The 16,576-nt window shown below is 40.6% G+C and overlaps 1 protein-coding gene across 1 annotated transcript in view; it reads left to right on the top strand.

Annotated features, from left to right (window-relative positions):
* LOC132870519 (zinc finger protein 850-like) overlaps nt 1-16,576 on the top strand; it is a 101,099-nt gene that overhangs the window by 15,738 nt on the left and 68,785 nt on the right. The window contains exon 3 of the mRNA XM_060904187.1: nt 535-882. Within this exon, the coding sequence (XP_060760170.1) occupies nt 535-882 (348 nt within the window). The remainder of the gene's footprint in view (nt 1-534; nt 883-16,576) is intronic.

Here is a 16,576-nt window from a genome sequence, read left to right as displayed (position 1 = left end):
GGAAAAGGAGCGGAGGGCAGAATTTGTGTATAAATAGTGTGCATCATATAATGTTCATGAATGTGAAGTGTGTATATTGTTCAGTAATGTTAAGAGAATGGTGGGCTCTGTGTTATAGGTTATACCTGGGTATAATATTCAAGGTTCTGTATGTTGCATAGTCTACCTGGTTATGAATTTCCAGACTGTGTTGCAGAAGATGTTCAAGGATGTGTTGCACAGCTGGGTGTTGTGTTAAAGACTCTGTGTTGCATATCAGGGTATGATGTTCAAGGCTCTTCGTTGAATAGCCAGTGATTTTTGGATGTTTGATATTTTTTATTAAGGATATGAGGCACTAGCTTGGCAAGCCAGACTATAACATGAAATGTACAAGCAAAAATACTTTCTGCCACTAGGTAGGGTTGTCTAGTTCACTATGCTAATGGGGCACACCTTTCTATGCTTTGATATCTGGCCTACAGGTTTTACGATGAATGCGTAAAATGGGCTTCCCCTGTTTTAAAAACCAGCAGCTGCCACTGGTGTGGACAGAGTTTTACTAGTGGGAGTAGTCTGCAACGACACAAGCTTATCCACACAGGAGAGAAGCCGTATCACTGTGAACAATGTGGGAAGAGTTTTACTTGTCAGAGTACCCTACAACAGCACAAGCATATCCACACAGGAGAGAAGCCTTACCACTGTGGACAGTGTGGGAAAAGTTTTAATCGAGAGAGTAGTCTCCAACAGCATGAACGTATCCACACAGGAGTGAAACCATATCACTGTGGACAGTGTGGGAAGAGTTTTACTTATCAGAGCAATCTCCAACAGCACAAGCGCATTCACACAGGAGAGAAGCCGTATTGTTGTGGACAGTGTGGGAAGAGTTTTAATCAAGTAAGGAGTCTCCAACAGCATAAATATATCCAGGGGTGGAAAGTAACGAATTACATTTACTCACGTTACTGTAATTGAGTACTTTTTATGAGTAACTTGTAATTTTCAGAGTAGTTTTTGAAATGTGTAATTTTTACTTTTACTCAATTACATTTTGACCCAAGTATTTTACTTCGCTACATTTGAAACCCCTCACGTTACTGAGTACAACATTGATAGTTAAAAAATAAATTCGGGCGGAAAACCACTTTGTCCCCGGAACTGAACGTCAATTACGTGACCTTGCTTTGCGCGCGCCCTAGCACCCAACGCGTTGGAGGATGGCTGTTGCAGGTGAGGTGGCTATAATGGAGGAGGAGCAGTCAGAACGGAAAGACACAAACTCTGAAGAGGAAATACAAAACAAAAACCCTTGGCCCAACTTGGAGGAGTTATTCATGTTCAAACGCAAACAGGGGAACAACGTAATCATGCAATGCAAAATGTGCCTGCCCAGCAAAACGGAGCTTTCAGCCTACAAAACTTCAACGTCGAACTTGCAAAAGCATGTGGTGGTAAGTTAGCACAAGTGTTTTGTACTTTACATTCCAAACGGTTAATTTGTTTGTTTTAACATCCCATATAACAACCTTCCCATGTAAGCACATTGTGCCGTGCCGTCATGATATTATTTTCACCATTTAATATCAGAGTGATCAGTAATTCCTTTTAGTCTTGTTCATTTGTTTTCTCTCAACAAATACATATGAACAACATTTCAGTATAGAATCCAAGGAGTTTTATTAGCCACATGTGTAGAAATACTAAAAAGCATAACATGACGTGAAATTTACAGTTTTGTATTGTGCTCGCGTGTTTGTTAGTGGGAGGTGGGGTATTGAAGTGCACTAGTGGGCTATTGAAATGCAGTATGTTATATGACTTAGCTGATCATAGTACTCTTACAGAACAAATAGCTCTGTACTTAATGTCCCTACGGTGTCTGTCATTAAACAGGACTTCTTTATGTGAGGCATCAACTTGACCAGATGGCAGATGCTGAGGTGGAGCAGGGTGCAGGGAGCAGGCAGCATTCATCAGACAAGGAGGACTACTTTTCAACGATGAAGTCCCGCAAGTCAGAGGGTTCTGGGGAATTGGAGGGGTACCTGGCCTGTGCGTCAGACAGCATGGACCTGCTCAATTCCTTTCCAAACATTAAGAAACTGTCGTTGAAGCTCAACACAGGCCTTCCCACCTCAGCCGCCTGTGAGAGGCTATTTAGTTCTGCCGGGTTGCTCTTCACGGCAAAGAGAGCAAGAATTACAGCCCAAAACTTTGAAAACCAGCTGCTGCTGAAACTAAACAAAAGCTTTACTGGTCTGAAATTGTAGATTGTGGACATTTTATTGTGAATAGTAGGATCCTGAAGCCATTTTAGTTTGAATAGTCGGATCCTATGTGCATTTTATTTTGATTTGTGGGATTTTGAATACTGTAATTCTTGTTTGAATTTCTTTTCTCATAATGTTGTCGGCTGGACAATGGGATTGAAAATGTTACTGAGCTCAGTCAAGGTTTTTTTTAAGTGTGGATGTGCACTTTTATTCAACTTCGAGGCATATTAAACAACTTGTGCTGAACTTTATTCATGACTCATCCTTTTTGCGTTAAATAAATGAAAGTAATGAAGTAACTTGTACTCAAATTACATTTTAAATGAAGTAATTTTGTACTTTTACTCGAGTACATTTTTAGATGTGTACTTTTACTCTGAGTAGAATTTAAACAAAGTAAAGATACTTTTACTCAATTACATTTTTTCAGTACTTTTTCCACCTCTGAATATATCCATACAGGAGTGAAGCCATTTTGCTGTGAACAGTGTGGGAAGAGTTTTACTTATCAGAGTAGCCTCCAACGGCACAAGCATATCCACACAGGAGAAAAGCTGTAGCACTGCTCACTATGTGGGAAGAGTTTTACCTGATAAAGTACTCTCCAGCAGCATGAGTGCGTTCACCCGCGAGAGGCCGGATCCCTGCATGTGGTGTGAGAAACGTTTTAGTGAGCAGCGTGACTTCCACAGTCACCAGCAGAGTCATACAGGACAGAACTCCTACCTCTGTGGACAGAGTTAAACTCCTTCACAATCATTTAGGAAACACACGTGCTCCAACAAAGCCATCAGCTCTTGACATTTCCATTTGTCAAATTATGATGCATGTTTAAAATTTTTTTTTTTTCTCCAAAGTGAGGTCATGTGAGATTCTGGTATAAAACGGTTAGATATTAAAGTGCTTGAAAAGCAAAGCACAATATTGTTATCCTGAGGCTGCTGCTTCTGCTGCTTTTGCTTTTTCAGGATTAAGATCTTGGTTACCACTTAAGGCCACACCAATTTAATTAGTTGGTTCTCAGATTTTTTCAGGAAAAATATGAAGCGAGCGCGCAAAATAAAAATAAAATTTAAAAAAATGCTCTGATGGTAAAATTAGCGGTGGAAATAGAGGGCTTTCATAATAGAGAAACAAAAAGACTACGTTATTGTTACACATTTTCATATGGCTCTTTTAATAGCTTATCTTCTTTCCACCCATATGCATTAAGGACTAGCTCTGGCTGCACGTCTTTTATCAGGCAAACCAGTAAACAGAGAGGCTAAATAAACGATTGAATTACAGTCAATTGAACATCTACAATGCACAGAAAAAAAGATTTGACCAGGAGTAGCTACTTCTGATGGCTAAATACTTTGAATGATTTTTTTGTTTGCCCCTCACATCAATCAATGAAATACAGTTGAACTCAAAATTATTAGCCCCCCTTGTGGAATTGAACATAATTCTTGATTTCTCCATGAAAATGACCATTGACAACAAATGTTTTTATTCTTGAAATAAATGCACTATGAAGACATTGTCCAACAAGTTTCATTACAATATCTTATTATCACACTGAGTTTCAACCAAAAACAGCAAATGTGAGATGTTCAAAATTATTAGCCCCCTGATCATTAGTAGTCAATTGTGTACCCTTTTTGACCCACAACTGACAACAACCTCTTGGAATAGTTTTTCACTAGGTTGGCACAGGTCTCCTGAGGAATTTTGGCCCATTCCTCCATTGCAAACTGTTCCAACTGGCCCAAATTGGATGGTTTTCGTGCATGGACGTTCTTTTTCAGCACTTGCCACAGGTTTTCTATTGGATTGAGATCTGGGCTCTGTGCAGGCCACTGTATGACGTTGGTCTTGGTATCCTTGAAGTATTGCTGGACTATTTTAGATGTATGCTTTGGGTCGTTATCTTGCTGGAAGACCCAACGACGACCTAAGCGCAAAGTGAGAGCAGACTTCTGCATGTTTTCCTTCAGTATTTTTAGGTAATCTTCCTTTTTCATGGTGCCATGCACCCGAACCAGACTGCCTGTACCTGAGGCTGCAAAACAGCCCCACAGCATGATGCTGCCACCACCATGTTTAACTGTGGGAACTGTGTTCACAGGGTTGAAGGCCTCTCCCTTTCTTCGCCATACATAGGCAATGTCCATATGCCCAAACAGCTCCAATTTCGTCTCATCTGACCAAAGCACAGACTTCCAAAACTCATCTTTCTTCTTCAAGTACTCACGGGCAAACTTTAGTCGGGCTTTGATGTGACGATGTTTTAGTAAGGGGGTTCTTCTGGGACGATAGCCCCGAAGCCCATTCCGATGAAGAGCCCTCACAACAGTGTGCCTTGACACACAAACTCCAGAAGAGGCCAGGTCAGCAACAATTTCCTTTGCAGATGTACGGGGCTCTTTACGGACATCTCTGACAATTTTTCTTTCCAGAGTTCTTGAGATCTTACACTTGCGTCCACGACCAGGTTTGTTCTTGACCGAATTTGTCTCCTTGTACTTGGCAATGATGCACCGAACTGCAGTTCTGGAGACTGTAAACCTCTTCGAAATGGCAGTGTAGCCTTGGCCCTTGTCATGAGCCTCCACAATCTTTTGTCGGAGTTCAAGACTTATTTCTTTAGTCTTCGGCATTGTGACAAATAGTAATCCTCCTCATTCATTCAAATGCCCTGTTCCTTGGAGTCCTTTTAAACTGTTGAATGGAGCCAGTTGACTATAGGTGTTGCTAGGAAGCCAATTGATTGCACAGGTGTTGTTTAAAAGCTGATTGGTTAATTAACTGTGTTTTAAAAGCAAGAATCCACATGGGGGCTAATATTTTTGACCAACTCATTTTTACCATATTTCATATAAAGACAGCCTAAAACTAATTTCATATTCCAAAATGCACCACAAACATCTGAATAGTACTGGTGATTGTTTGTGTATATCAATTTTTATCAATGCTTTAAACATTTGGAGGATATTTGGGAAAATGTTCCAAAATTTAAGGGGGGCTAATAATTTTGAGTTCAACTGTATATCAAACCCACCTCCACAGAGTCGTTGTCCAAGTTGGCACATCGCAGGGTAACAAGCTCACAGCATCTTGAGTACAACTGTGCAAAGTTTTCCCCCTCTTGAATTTCGACACACCTGTCAAAGATTTTACGCTTCTGTTCGCTGAATATCCTAACAATCACAAACAGGCTTTGCAGGATTCCCCTCCACAGGCATGTTTCTTCCACAAGTCTTTATCTAAAGTGAAAGGGGTGATTTGATTGGTTTTTGACATCACATGACCTCAACCTGCTTTCGATTTTATTTTATTTTTTTAATTTTGCATTTTCTTCAAGCGGCGATTCCGAGAACCAACTAATCGAATTGGTGTGGCCTAACCTACAAACTTCGTTCAAACTTTGAGTCTTGTAAGTCGGATGATGGTTATGCTTTCTCTTTTCAATGTTCCTCCCACATCCCTCTTTTTTTTTTTTGTCCTATAGACTTTGAATGGGACACTTTTTTTTTTTCAAACTGCTCCCCTATAGTCAATTTTTGAAATAATACCCCCAAACTTGACATGTTCTGGGCAATACCACTCAACGCTCTCCCTTTCCATCCCTTGTTTTCCTTCCATTGGCTTCAATTCATTTTTTGACACCTAACTGCTGCCAGAGATTTTGTACTTGAAACTTCTTTCCAACTATAAAATGTTCTTAAGGGAAGGCTGAGAACCTTGGATCATCTGGAGAGATTGTGTAAAGAGAACCTTATCATTTGTAACTGATAGAGACAGGTTTTGCATTCTTGCAACTGGTTTTGGCCAGTTTGTGTGCTAATTGTTTTGGCTAGTTCAAATTAAATCCTTGAAAATAATCTTCACTTGCACATATGCTCTCTGTTTTCATAAATCTATTCTGATCAGTGATGCAATGCTTCATCCACCCATTGATGCTCCCTGCCACACACAGACAACCCTGCTTCCTAAATTGCATCGTCCAATCATATCGCAGGGTTCTCCACGGATTGAAAATATAGGGGGGTGAGGGTCAATCGGATGACCTTGAAACAAATTTGCATACATTTACATACGTTATTTGCATAAAATGCTCTCAAATAGTAATCATTTAGAACAGGGTTTCTGCAGGCTTGAACAAGTTCAATTTAATAATTTTTAAGACCATAGCAGGTTAAATTTAAGACTTATGCCGCACAAAAAAATAAAGAAAACTGTATATGAGACAGTCATTGGGTATACTCATTTTTGTAATTTAAACAAACTTAAACTATCATGTTTTACCTCAGGCCACAGTGCTGCCCTGTTGTGATTGGCTCAAAACTCAAGACAAGTCTGTGCTTGTCCACTGACGGCTACAGAGGAAGTTGCGCCATTTTCTAATTTACACAGAGCAATTTAAGGTCTTTGCACTTTGCATGCTCCTTGGACAATATGCCTGCATTTTTCTGTTTTTAACAATGAGAGAAAATCTCTTGCGATGGTGATCTCGTCAAGATGGCAGCAGTTACACTTCGGTTAAACAGCAAAAAGAAACATACAATACCAGTAACAAAACAATGCTAACCGCATAGATTAAAAAAGTGGCTATGAACAGATAACGGCACACATCACGCATCATATTATGGCAGGAACAAGCAGTAGGAACATCCATGACCTTGCGCTTAAAGCTCGACAAAGGAAAAACTTGACAGCAAGCTAATTAGCATGTTAGCGGCTACAGTCGGTACTTGGCACGTTAAAAGTGGGTCAGCGTTGTAACAACATAATGTTACTGTACAAGCAATGCTTATTTAACGGTAACAAACTTAAGCCCTATATGTTGAAATTCCTCTCTTATTCGTTCGTTAATTTATCACACAGTCTTACCTCAGTCAGCTTCTTCCCTTCTTCTGTGAAAATTCAACATCTCAGACACGGACACGAGTGGGCGGGGGATGTGTTTGATTAAGTCTCCTGATTGGCTGGTGATAGATTGGTGTCATTATAGCGCGTCGGAGTGGTTCATGCCAGGCTCGAGTCCGATCCACCACTCCGCGGAAACACTTCAAGAGCTACAGTAACACTGACAGCCAGGTTATATCCTCACGGTTTTATAGGCAATATCATGCTTCCTTTTGTAAAGGGGCGGCAGAAATTAAACGGGGGCGGGAATCACAAAGGGGGGCGGCCCGCACCTCTAAAACCCCTCGTGGAGAACCCTGTATCACCACACCAAACTCTTTGATACCATCTTCCAATCACTGAGTTACAACACGCTCTTGAATGTGGAAACATGTGTTTGTCTTTCAATAAACTGAAAAACATCCCTGAATTGCTGTCTACGTCAGTGAAATGTTGCTTCCGGATCCATGAGGCAGAATCTCTGAGGTGGCAAAGGGCTACATTCCTAGATCGTACTTTGTCAATTCAACTTTCTTCAGTACAGACAGACCAGAACCTATCAGTTTCTTTGGGGCTCATCCGGGATCTCCACATGGCAAGTAAGAATTATTTTTACATTTACATTATTTTTACATTTCCCATGGTGTTTTCTTGGACTGATTGAAAGTAACTGTGGTTTTGATTAGTCTAGTTTTTCCTAGTTATCCTTATTTCTGAGTGTTTCTGGGAATAAGAGGGTTGTTAAGTCTTACTCAACCATGTATATTCCTAAAACTGTCATTATACTGTATGTTTATAGTCTCAATGGTGTTCCCAGAGACAGGTTGAGAGGTTTATACACTCCAAGCTGAGAATTATTTCTCAATAGTATAATTTGTTGAAATTTTACTTCACTCCACTTCAGAAATTCTCCTCGATTTTTGTTTTGTCTTTTGTGTATGTTAGATGGGTGGATGTGGTCAGTCTGAATAAATATAAGACTCCCAGTCAATTTATATATGACAATTGTTTGGGTTATTTTGTGCAACCTTAATTGATAATTCAGCAGTATGGATGGATGGTTAACTGCAATGCAAACCTCATGCTAGAGATGTGGGGGGGGTTTGTTTGTTTTTTTGGTCAGATTTTTATTGGAGACTTATTTGACAAGCGATACAATAAACAAGATCATGTTATTGTTCTCCAGGTTTTTACAATGAAATACAAGAACAAGTAAATAATATAAAATAAAAGCATATTAAACACATATCAACATACCTAATCCACCACCCATCCTACCCACCCAAATAAAAAATAAAATAAGATAAGAGGACGTCTGCCTGCACATCAAAAGGAAAAAAGAGGGGTCAGGGAGAGTGAAGAATCATTCCAGACTCGTGGTTTCTTGTTAAGGCCTGACTATTCACTTCAAGGTTAGTTAGTTAGTTAGTTGACTTTATTAGTACCCAAAGGTAGATTTGGTTTGCAGTCAAGTGATCTCTGCTCATACAAAACACCCAAACATCTTGGACACACATACAAACATTCCACACTAAACACAAGACATACAAGCATTTCACACTAAACACAAGACAACACCAAAAGTAGTGCATCCTATTTAAGAGACATGGTATCATATAGTTAAAATACCCTAGAAATGTGCCATCACAATCCATGTTTAGAGGCTATTTTATTAATTTCTCTAATAGCAGAGGGGACAAAGCTTCCTCTGAAGCACTTTGTTTTACAGGCAGGTTGGCTGTATCTATAACCAGAGGGTAAGAGCTGAAATTCCTTATTTAATGGATGGGAGCCATCTTGTAAAATGGATTCCGCTATCCTCTGCAGTTGCCTGTTGTATAAAGATTCAGGGCTAAGCTGTGGCTCTCCAATGAGTCTGCTAGACCATTTAACTATTTGATTAAGTGAGTTTTTGTTTTTCAAAGATAGGTTGTTAAACCAGCATACCAAACAGAAGGATAAAATAGATTCAATAAAAGCACGATAAAACAGAGTCAGTAGGGTTCGGTCAATGTGGAAGTAAGACAATTTCCTCAGACAATACATACGTTGGTTGGCCTTTTTAAAAACAGCTTCACAATTTGCCTCAAAAGTGAGTTTGTTATCGATGATAGTGCCAAGATATTTATATTTGTCCACTATCTCCACACTCTGGCCATGTATTTCTGTGGGAATCTGAGTCTGGGGGTGCTTCCTAAAATCAACAATCATGTCCTTGGTCTTCAAAACATTCATCTGTAAAAAGGACGTGTCACACCAGTCTTTGAATTCATCTACTATTGGGCCATGGCTTGTCTCACTACCATGTAACAAACTTAAAATAACTGTGTCATCAGCATATTTTATAATGGATCTGCCAGCTCTGTTGCTCTGACACATATTTGTATATAAAATGAACAACAGAGGGGACAGAACACATCCTTGTGGTGATCCAGTGGAACAGCAAGTCTGGTCAGACATAGTCCCATTGATCCGTACTCTCTGTGTCCGGTTTATTAGAAAGTCTAAAATCCACCCCAAAAGGTTTTTACTCAAATTAAATTCCTCCTCAAGCCTTCCCATCAGAACATGAGGTTGGATACAATTAAAAGCAGACATAAAATCAATAAATAAGAGTCGTGCATGAGTGTCTTTCCCTTCTAAATGTTTAAAAATCATATTCAGAAGGGTGGCAGTGGCATCTTCAACTCCCCTCTGTGGTCTATAGGCAAACTGCAATGCATCCATGTCAGGCTGTGTCCTCAGCATAACTACAGATTTAATTAGTTTTTCAAAAGTTTTCATGACTATGGATGTGAGCGCTATGGGTCTGAAGTCGTTTAATACTTTAGGGCAGCTGGATTTAGGGACTGGGACCACCACAGCATCCTTCCAACATTTGGGCACACGCTGGATTTGCAGGGACTTGTTGAATATGTGGTGGAATATTGGAGCCAGTTCTTTTGAGCATGTTTTCAGCAGACGACCACAGATACCATCCGGTCCTTTACTCTTGTTTGTTTTTGTGTGTGCGAATGCTCTCAAAATGTCCTTTTCTCTTATTTGATGGTGATCCTGGTCCTTAAGTCTATGTCTCAGGTCATGTATTTCACTGTTAAAATCAGTTCTATCAAAACGGTTATAAAAACTGTTCAGGGTATTTGCAAGGTCATAGTCAGAATCAAAGCCCTCAAGGGTGATGGTATTACTTGAGTCAGACTTGTTACCTGCAATGCTTTTCATGCATGACCATGCAGAGCCCATTTTATTTATGGCCACGTTATGTTGTAATTCGTCCTTATAGCTCTGTTTTGCTCTTAGTATTTCAATTTTCATATTTTTCGTGGCTAATTGTATGTCAGATGCAGATCCCTGTTTGAAGGCATTTTTCTTGGCCTGAATGCAGTTTTTAACGGATTTGTTAACCCATGGTCTATTGTTGGGATAGATTTTAACTTTTTTAGTCGGGAGGATCATGTCACGGCAAAATGCAGCATATGAACATGTCACATCGGTAAGCTCGTCAAGGTCTTCTCCGCAGGCATCTACAAACACGTTCCAATCAGTACACTCATAGCAACCCTGCAGACTCAGGATAGAGTCCTCAGTCCATGTTTTTACTTCTTTATATGTAATCTTTTCCCTTTTTAAAACAGTTCTGTATGTGGGTAGGAGGAGCACGCAGTTGTGGTCTCCACTACCCATAGGGGTAAGAGGAATTGATTTATATGCGTCCTTGACGGATCCATAACATTGGTCGAGAATTTTATCTCGTCTTGTCGCACAAGTTACGTATTGGTACATATTTGGAAGAGTCTTTTTAAGTGAAACGTGATTGAAGTCACCAGTGACGAATATAGGCGCGTCAGGGGACATACACTGGAGTTTGTGTACAGCGTTGGAGATGGTTTTACAGGCGGAGGGGGCGTGTGCTTTCGGATGGATATAAACAACCGCAAGGAAAAGTTGATTAAACTCGTGGGGCAAATAGAAAGGCTGCAGTGACACAGCCAGGAGTTCTACGTCAGGTGTACAGATACGCTCTCTGTCACTGCAGTACAGTATCTTTGATTGACGTACAAACACACCCCTCCACCCAGAGTTTTCCCCGTCACCTCTCTACTTCGATCCAGGCGATGTGGTATTCCAAAGCCGCTGATCAGTAGGTCAGAGTCCGGATCGTTTCCACTAAGCCATGTCTCCGTGAAGGCCATCAGACAGCAGTCTTTAAAATCCTTAAGAAAACGTACATTCCCTTGGAGCTCGTCCACTTTATTCCTAAGTGAACGGACATTTCCAAGGATCATGGAGGGAAGAGGGAGGCGATTTAATTGCATCTTTTTCGTCCTAAGTCGAACTCCCCCACGCTTCCCCCTCTTTCTTCTTTTTCCATTTATTCTTCCGTGGCTTTCATCTTTATTTGGGCCTAATTGTCTTTTAATGTTGTCTGGGATCTGTAGCGTGATATCCGACACGCCATTGATACTCCCAGTGTTAAGTTGCAAAAGTTCATTTCTGCTGTAACGCCATCTGACTTGGCTGGCGTAGACGAGAGGTGCACTTACAAACAAAAGCAGCAATATAATACGCAGTAACTCCATGTCGCCTCAATAGTCTGCACATGCACTTTTCAGTGTTTTCCAATTTCGCATTGGAAAGTAAGACTACAATTAATAAATAAAACAAATTAACCGTAAAATAAACAAACCCGCTGAGCTGAGCTCTCACTCTCTGCCGGTCGCAGCGTACGCATGCGCCCCCGTATGCTGTCTACATACACATGAGGTAGCTCATAAAGGGGGCCCAAATCCTATCAAAGTGGTGCCTTTTGTCTCTTAAGGAAAATCTTATTTCTTCAAGGTGTTAGTGAGCTCATTGAGCCAAGCCTGTAGGGAAGGGACCTGTTTTTTCTTCCAAAAGGTCAGGATGAGCCTTTTTGCTGTCAGCAGTCCATATGACAGGAGTTGCTGTTCATATTTTGACAGTTTGAATGACTGGTTTGACAGCCCAAACAAAATAAGAAGGACATCTGGCTCAAGGTCCTTTTGTGTGACCTCAGTAAAGACTTTAAAAATGCCCTGCCAGTATCCTTGTAGGTTGGGACAGAGAACAAAGCTATGAGTTAATGACCCATCTCCAGCATTGCATTTGTCACATATTGGAGAGAGATTAGGAAATATCTTGTGCAATTTAGTCTTCGAATAGTGGAGTCTGTGTACCACTTTAAATTGGATGAGGCAATGTCTGGCATGTGTGGAACAGAGGTGAATTTCTTCTAGGCTATTTTTCCAAAATCCATCAGAAATTTCTAACCCTAGTTCCTCCTCCCAAGCTGCTTTAATTGCACTTGTTGAAGGTAAGTGGAGATTCTGGAGTGTGCCATACAGCGATGAGATGGAATAGCTGTTAAAACAGCTTCTAAGACACTTATCCAAACAGGAGGGGCTGGCTGTTGCAAAATCCTTTAAGTGTGACTGTGCATAGTTCCTTATTTGCAAAAATCTAAAGAAATTATTCTTATGGAGACCATATTTCTCCTGAATTTCTGTGAAGGTCGCAAATTTCTCATTTAGGTAAAGATCCCCAATGGATTGTATGCCTGCCTCCTTCCAACGCTTGAAGCCGCTGTCCAGCGTTGAAGGTGAAAAGGAAGGGTTATTTGCTATGGGGAGTAAAAAAGATAGTGAGTTTGCACCACAGGATGTTTTGATTTGTTTCCAGATCCGGATCATATTGTGGATAATAAAGTTGCTGCTATAGACAGTTTTTTTTTAAGGTCAGTTGGAGAGAGTATTACAGCTGTTGGGTCATAAGGGGTGCATTGTTCCCTTTCTAATTCCATCCATGCCCAGTATCCACTGTAGTCGTTCAGCAACAGTGCTATAGTTCTGAGGTTGGAGGCCCAGTAGTAGAGTTGGAAGGCTGGAAGTGCCAACCCTCCTTCACATTTTGATTTGCAAAGGTGAGCTTTTTTGATCCTGTGATTTTTGTTGTGCCAGATAAAGGGCATGATAAGTGAGTCCAGTTGTTTAAAAAATGTTTTGGGGAGAAAGACGGGGAGATTCTGGAATAGGTAGAACAGCTGTGGAAGGAAAATCATCTTAATGGTATTTACCCTTCCAATTAGAGAGATGGGGAGAGACCTCCAGAATTGAATATTTGATTTAAGTTTCTCCAACAAAGGAGTATAGTTAGCTGCAAACAGAGAGTTTGGCAGTTTGGTTACAACAATGCCAAGGTAGGTGAATTTGTCTTTAGATATTTTGAATGGAAGATGTGAAAGTTGAGAGGAGTCTATAAGTCCAACTGGCATAAGTTCACTTTTCCCCCAATTTATTCTATAGCCTGAAAAGCTACTGAAGTCTTCAATTATATGTAAAATAACTGGGATACTTGAGAGTGGTTTCGTTGCATAAATGAGGACCTCATCTGCAAATAAAGATATTTTGTGAGGGGCATTTTTAGAATTAAAACCATGAATGTTTCTTTCTGACCTAATTGTATCTGCAAGAGGTTCCATCACTAGGGTGAAAAGTAAGGGGGATAATAGGCAGCCTTGTCTAGTACCTCTTTGGAGGTTAAAGGGGCACGACAGGGATTTGTTTGTGAGTATTTGTGCTTTTGGGTTTCTATATAAAGTTCTGATTCAGGCAATAAATGTTTCACCCATATCAAATTTCTGTAAAACAGCAAATAAATATGGCCACTCAACCTGATCAAACGCCTTTTCCGCGTCCAGGGAGATGATAACCAAGTCTTTGTTGCTAGTATGAGAGGAATAAAGAATATTGAAGAGACGGCGCAGGTTACAAAATGAACTCCGTCCTGGAACAAATCCAGTCTGGTCTGGTGCTATTAAGTTTCCCAGAAGTGTATTTAGTCTATTGGCTAGAGTCTTTGCCAAGATCTTCTGACCTATGTTTATAAGTGATATGGGCCTGTATCCTCCAACCTCTTCAGGATCCTTGCCTTTCTTAGGAATGACTGTGATCACTGCCTCATAGAGAGATGGAGGGAGAAGTCCATCCTCAAGAGCCTGGGTGAACATCTTAAGCATGAAGGGTGATAATTCATTAAAGCTTTTGTATATTTCACTGGGTATCCTGTCAGGGCTAGGTGTTTTCCCTGTTTTTAATGATTTAATAGTTTTGTTTACTTCTTCAAGTGTTATGTCTGCCCCAAGAAAATCACGATCCTCCCGGGTCAGTGTTGGCAAGTTACACTTGTCTAGAAATGTCTCAATTGGGACTGGGCCTTGATTAGATTTGCTAGAGTAAAGTGCTTCATAAAATTGTTTGAAGCGGTTGTTGATATCTTTAGGTAAAGTCAAGGGCACTCCAGAATCAGATTTAATCTTATGGATTGACCGGTCATTCTCTAATTTTCGTAGTTGTCTAGCTAACGACTTGTGAGGCTTATCGCCAAATTCAAAATACTTCTGTTTTACATACATTAACGTTGTTGAAAGCCTTTGTGAGATAATCTGGTTGTACGTGAATCTGAGTTTAATTATTCTCTTATGCAGATCGGGAGAGGGTGATTCAGCATCTTCACAATCAAGCTGGTGGATTTCCTGTTCTAAGTTCAGTAAAGTTATTCTGTTCTGTTTATTTCTTTGTCCTTTAAATGAGAACACACCCCCTCAAGTATGCTTTAAAGGTCTCCCACAATAAAGAAGTAGTATTTGGTTGGTTATTCATCTCATCTCTCATCTCATTATCTCTAGCCGCTTTATCCTTCTACAGGGTCGCAGGCAAGCTGGATCCTATCCCAGCTGACTATGGGCGAAAGGCGGGGTACACCCTGGACAAGTCGCCAGGTCATCACAGGGCTGACACATAGACACAGACAACCATTCACACTCACATTCACACCTACGCTCAATTTAGAGTCACCAGTTAACCTAACCTGCATGTCTTTGGACTGTGGGGGAAACTGGAGCACCCGGAGGAAACCCACGTGGACACGGGGAGAACATGCAAACTCCGCACAGAAAGGCCCTCGCCGGCCCCAGGGCTCGAACCCGGACCTTCTTGCTGTGAGGCGACAGCGCTAACCACTACACCACCGTGCCACCCTGGTTGGTTATTATTGTCAAAAAATATTTGGATCTCTGCACAGAGATAAACACTACAGTAAATGCAGGATCACTCAGAAACTGAGGGTCAACTCTCCATATTGGCTTAGTTAAGGAAAAGTCAGTTAGTTCAAGAGTGAATGTGGCTGGACTGTGGTCTGAAATCAAAATGTCATGGTATTTGGCTTGTAGGATATGGGGCATCAGTTTCCTGTCAACCAGGAAATAATCAATTTGCATGTACACATTGTGGACTGGGGAGTGGAAAGAGTAATCTCTGCCTGAAGGATTAAAAGTTCTCCACAAATCACATATGTTTGTATTGTTAATGTATGCTTTTAAGAAATCCCTGGTTTTGGATGGAGGAGCCCATTGTGTGGAAGACCTATCCAAATGTGCGTCGAGGACACAATTGAAGTCCCCTCCAATAATTAGGTTAGTGTGTGACAGCTCTGGGATCAGAGAAAACACTTTCTGAAAAAATTGGGGATTATCAAAGTTTGGCCCATAGATGTTAACAAAGGTCACTGGTGAGGAGTTAATTTCCCCAGTCACTATAATGTATCTCCCCTCTTTGTCTACAATTGTGGATTTATGTTTAAAAGGAATGCCTTTCCGTATTAAAATGGCTGTTCCTCTAGCCTTAGCTGAAAAAGTAGAGTGGAAAATCTGGCCTATCCAGTTGGATCTCAGTCTGGAGTGAGCATCATTCTTAAGATGTGTCTCTTGGAGAAACATAATATCTGAATTCAGTGCCCTCAGATGAGATAGAACTTTGCCTCGCTTAATAGGGTGGTTCAGGCCTTTGACATTCCAAGATGTAAAGGTAAGTCCCTTTTATCTAGGTTTCTAATGTTTTGTACAGTACTCATCCTAACCCAGAGTCAGACATTGGTAACCCACTCCCCCTCAACCCGCATAATCCTTCATAAGTATAAAAGCAGACAAAACTCTCATTTACCAACACGCCTCTTCTTAAACCCATGTCCACCCTCCCTTCGTTCCATAAACCCCTGCAAAAACCCATAACACCCAGGTGAACTGTAAACAATGGTGCATTGAACACATGAAAAACGGTAAGATAAAAGTAACAATAATAAACACAAAAAACAAAAGCGTACCCGTGGTACGCATTGCCTAAATGGCAGGTTATCATAGGCATCCTAGTGAGTCTTGTGAACTAATACTGTCGAACTAGTATAGCTCCTTAGTTCCTGATACATCAGGCTGTGGCGCAAAAACAAAACATTTGTAAATTGTGCAAATTATTACGAAGTCTACAAAATATAGGTGACCGCTCATGCCTACCACTCATGATACCATGGGATAGCAAAACGTATGGAAATAGCATACATAAGAAATTATTTGTCCA

This window comes from Neoarius graeffei, chromosome 22 (genome assembly GCF_027579695.1).
Source record: "Neoarius graeffei isolate fNeoGra1 chromosome 22, fNeoGra1.pri, whole genome shotgun sequence".
Taxonomy (NCBI): Eukaryota; Metazoa; Chordata; class Actinopteri; order Siluriformes; family Ariidae; genus Neoarius; species Neoarius graeffei.
Note: the sequence above shows the minus strand (reverse complement) of the source record. Positions and strands in the feature narration are given on the sequence as shown.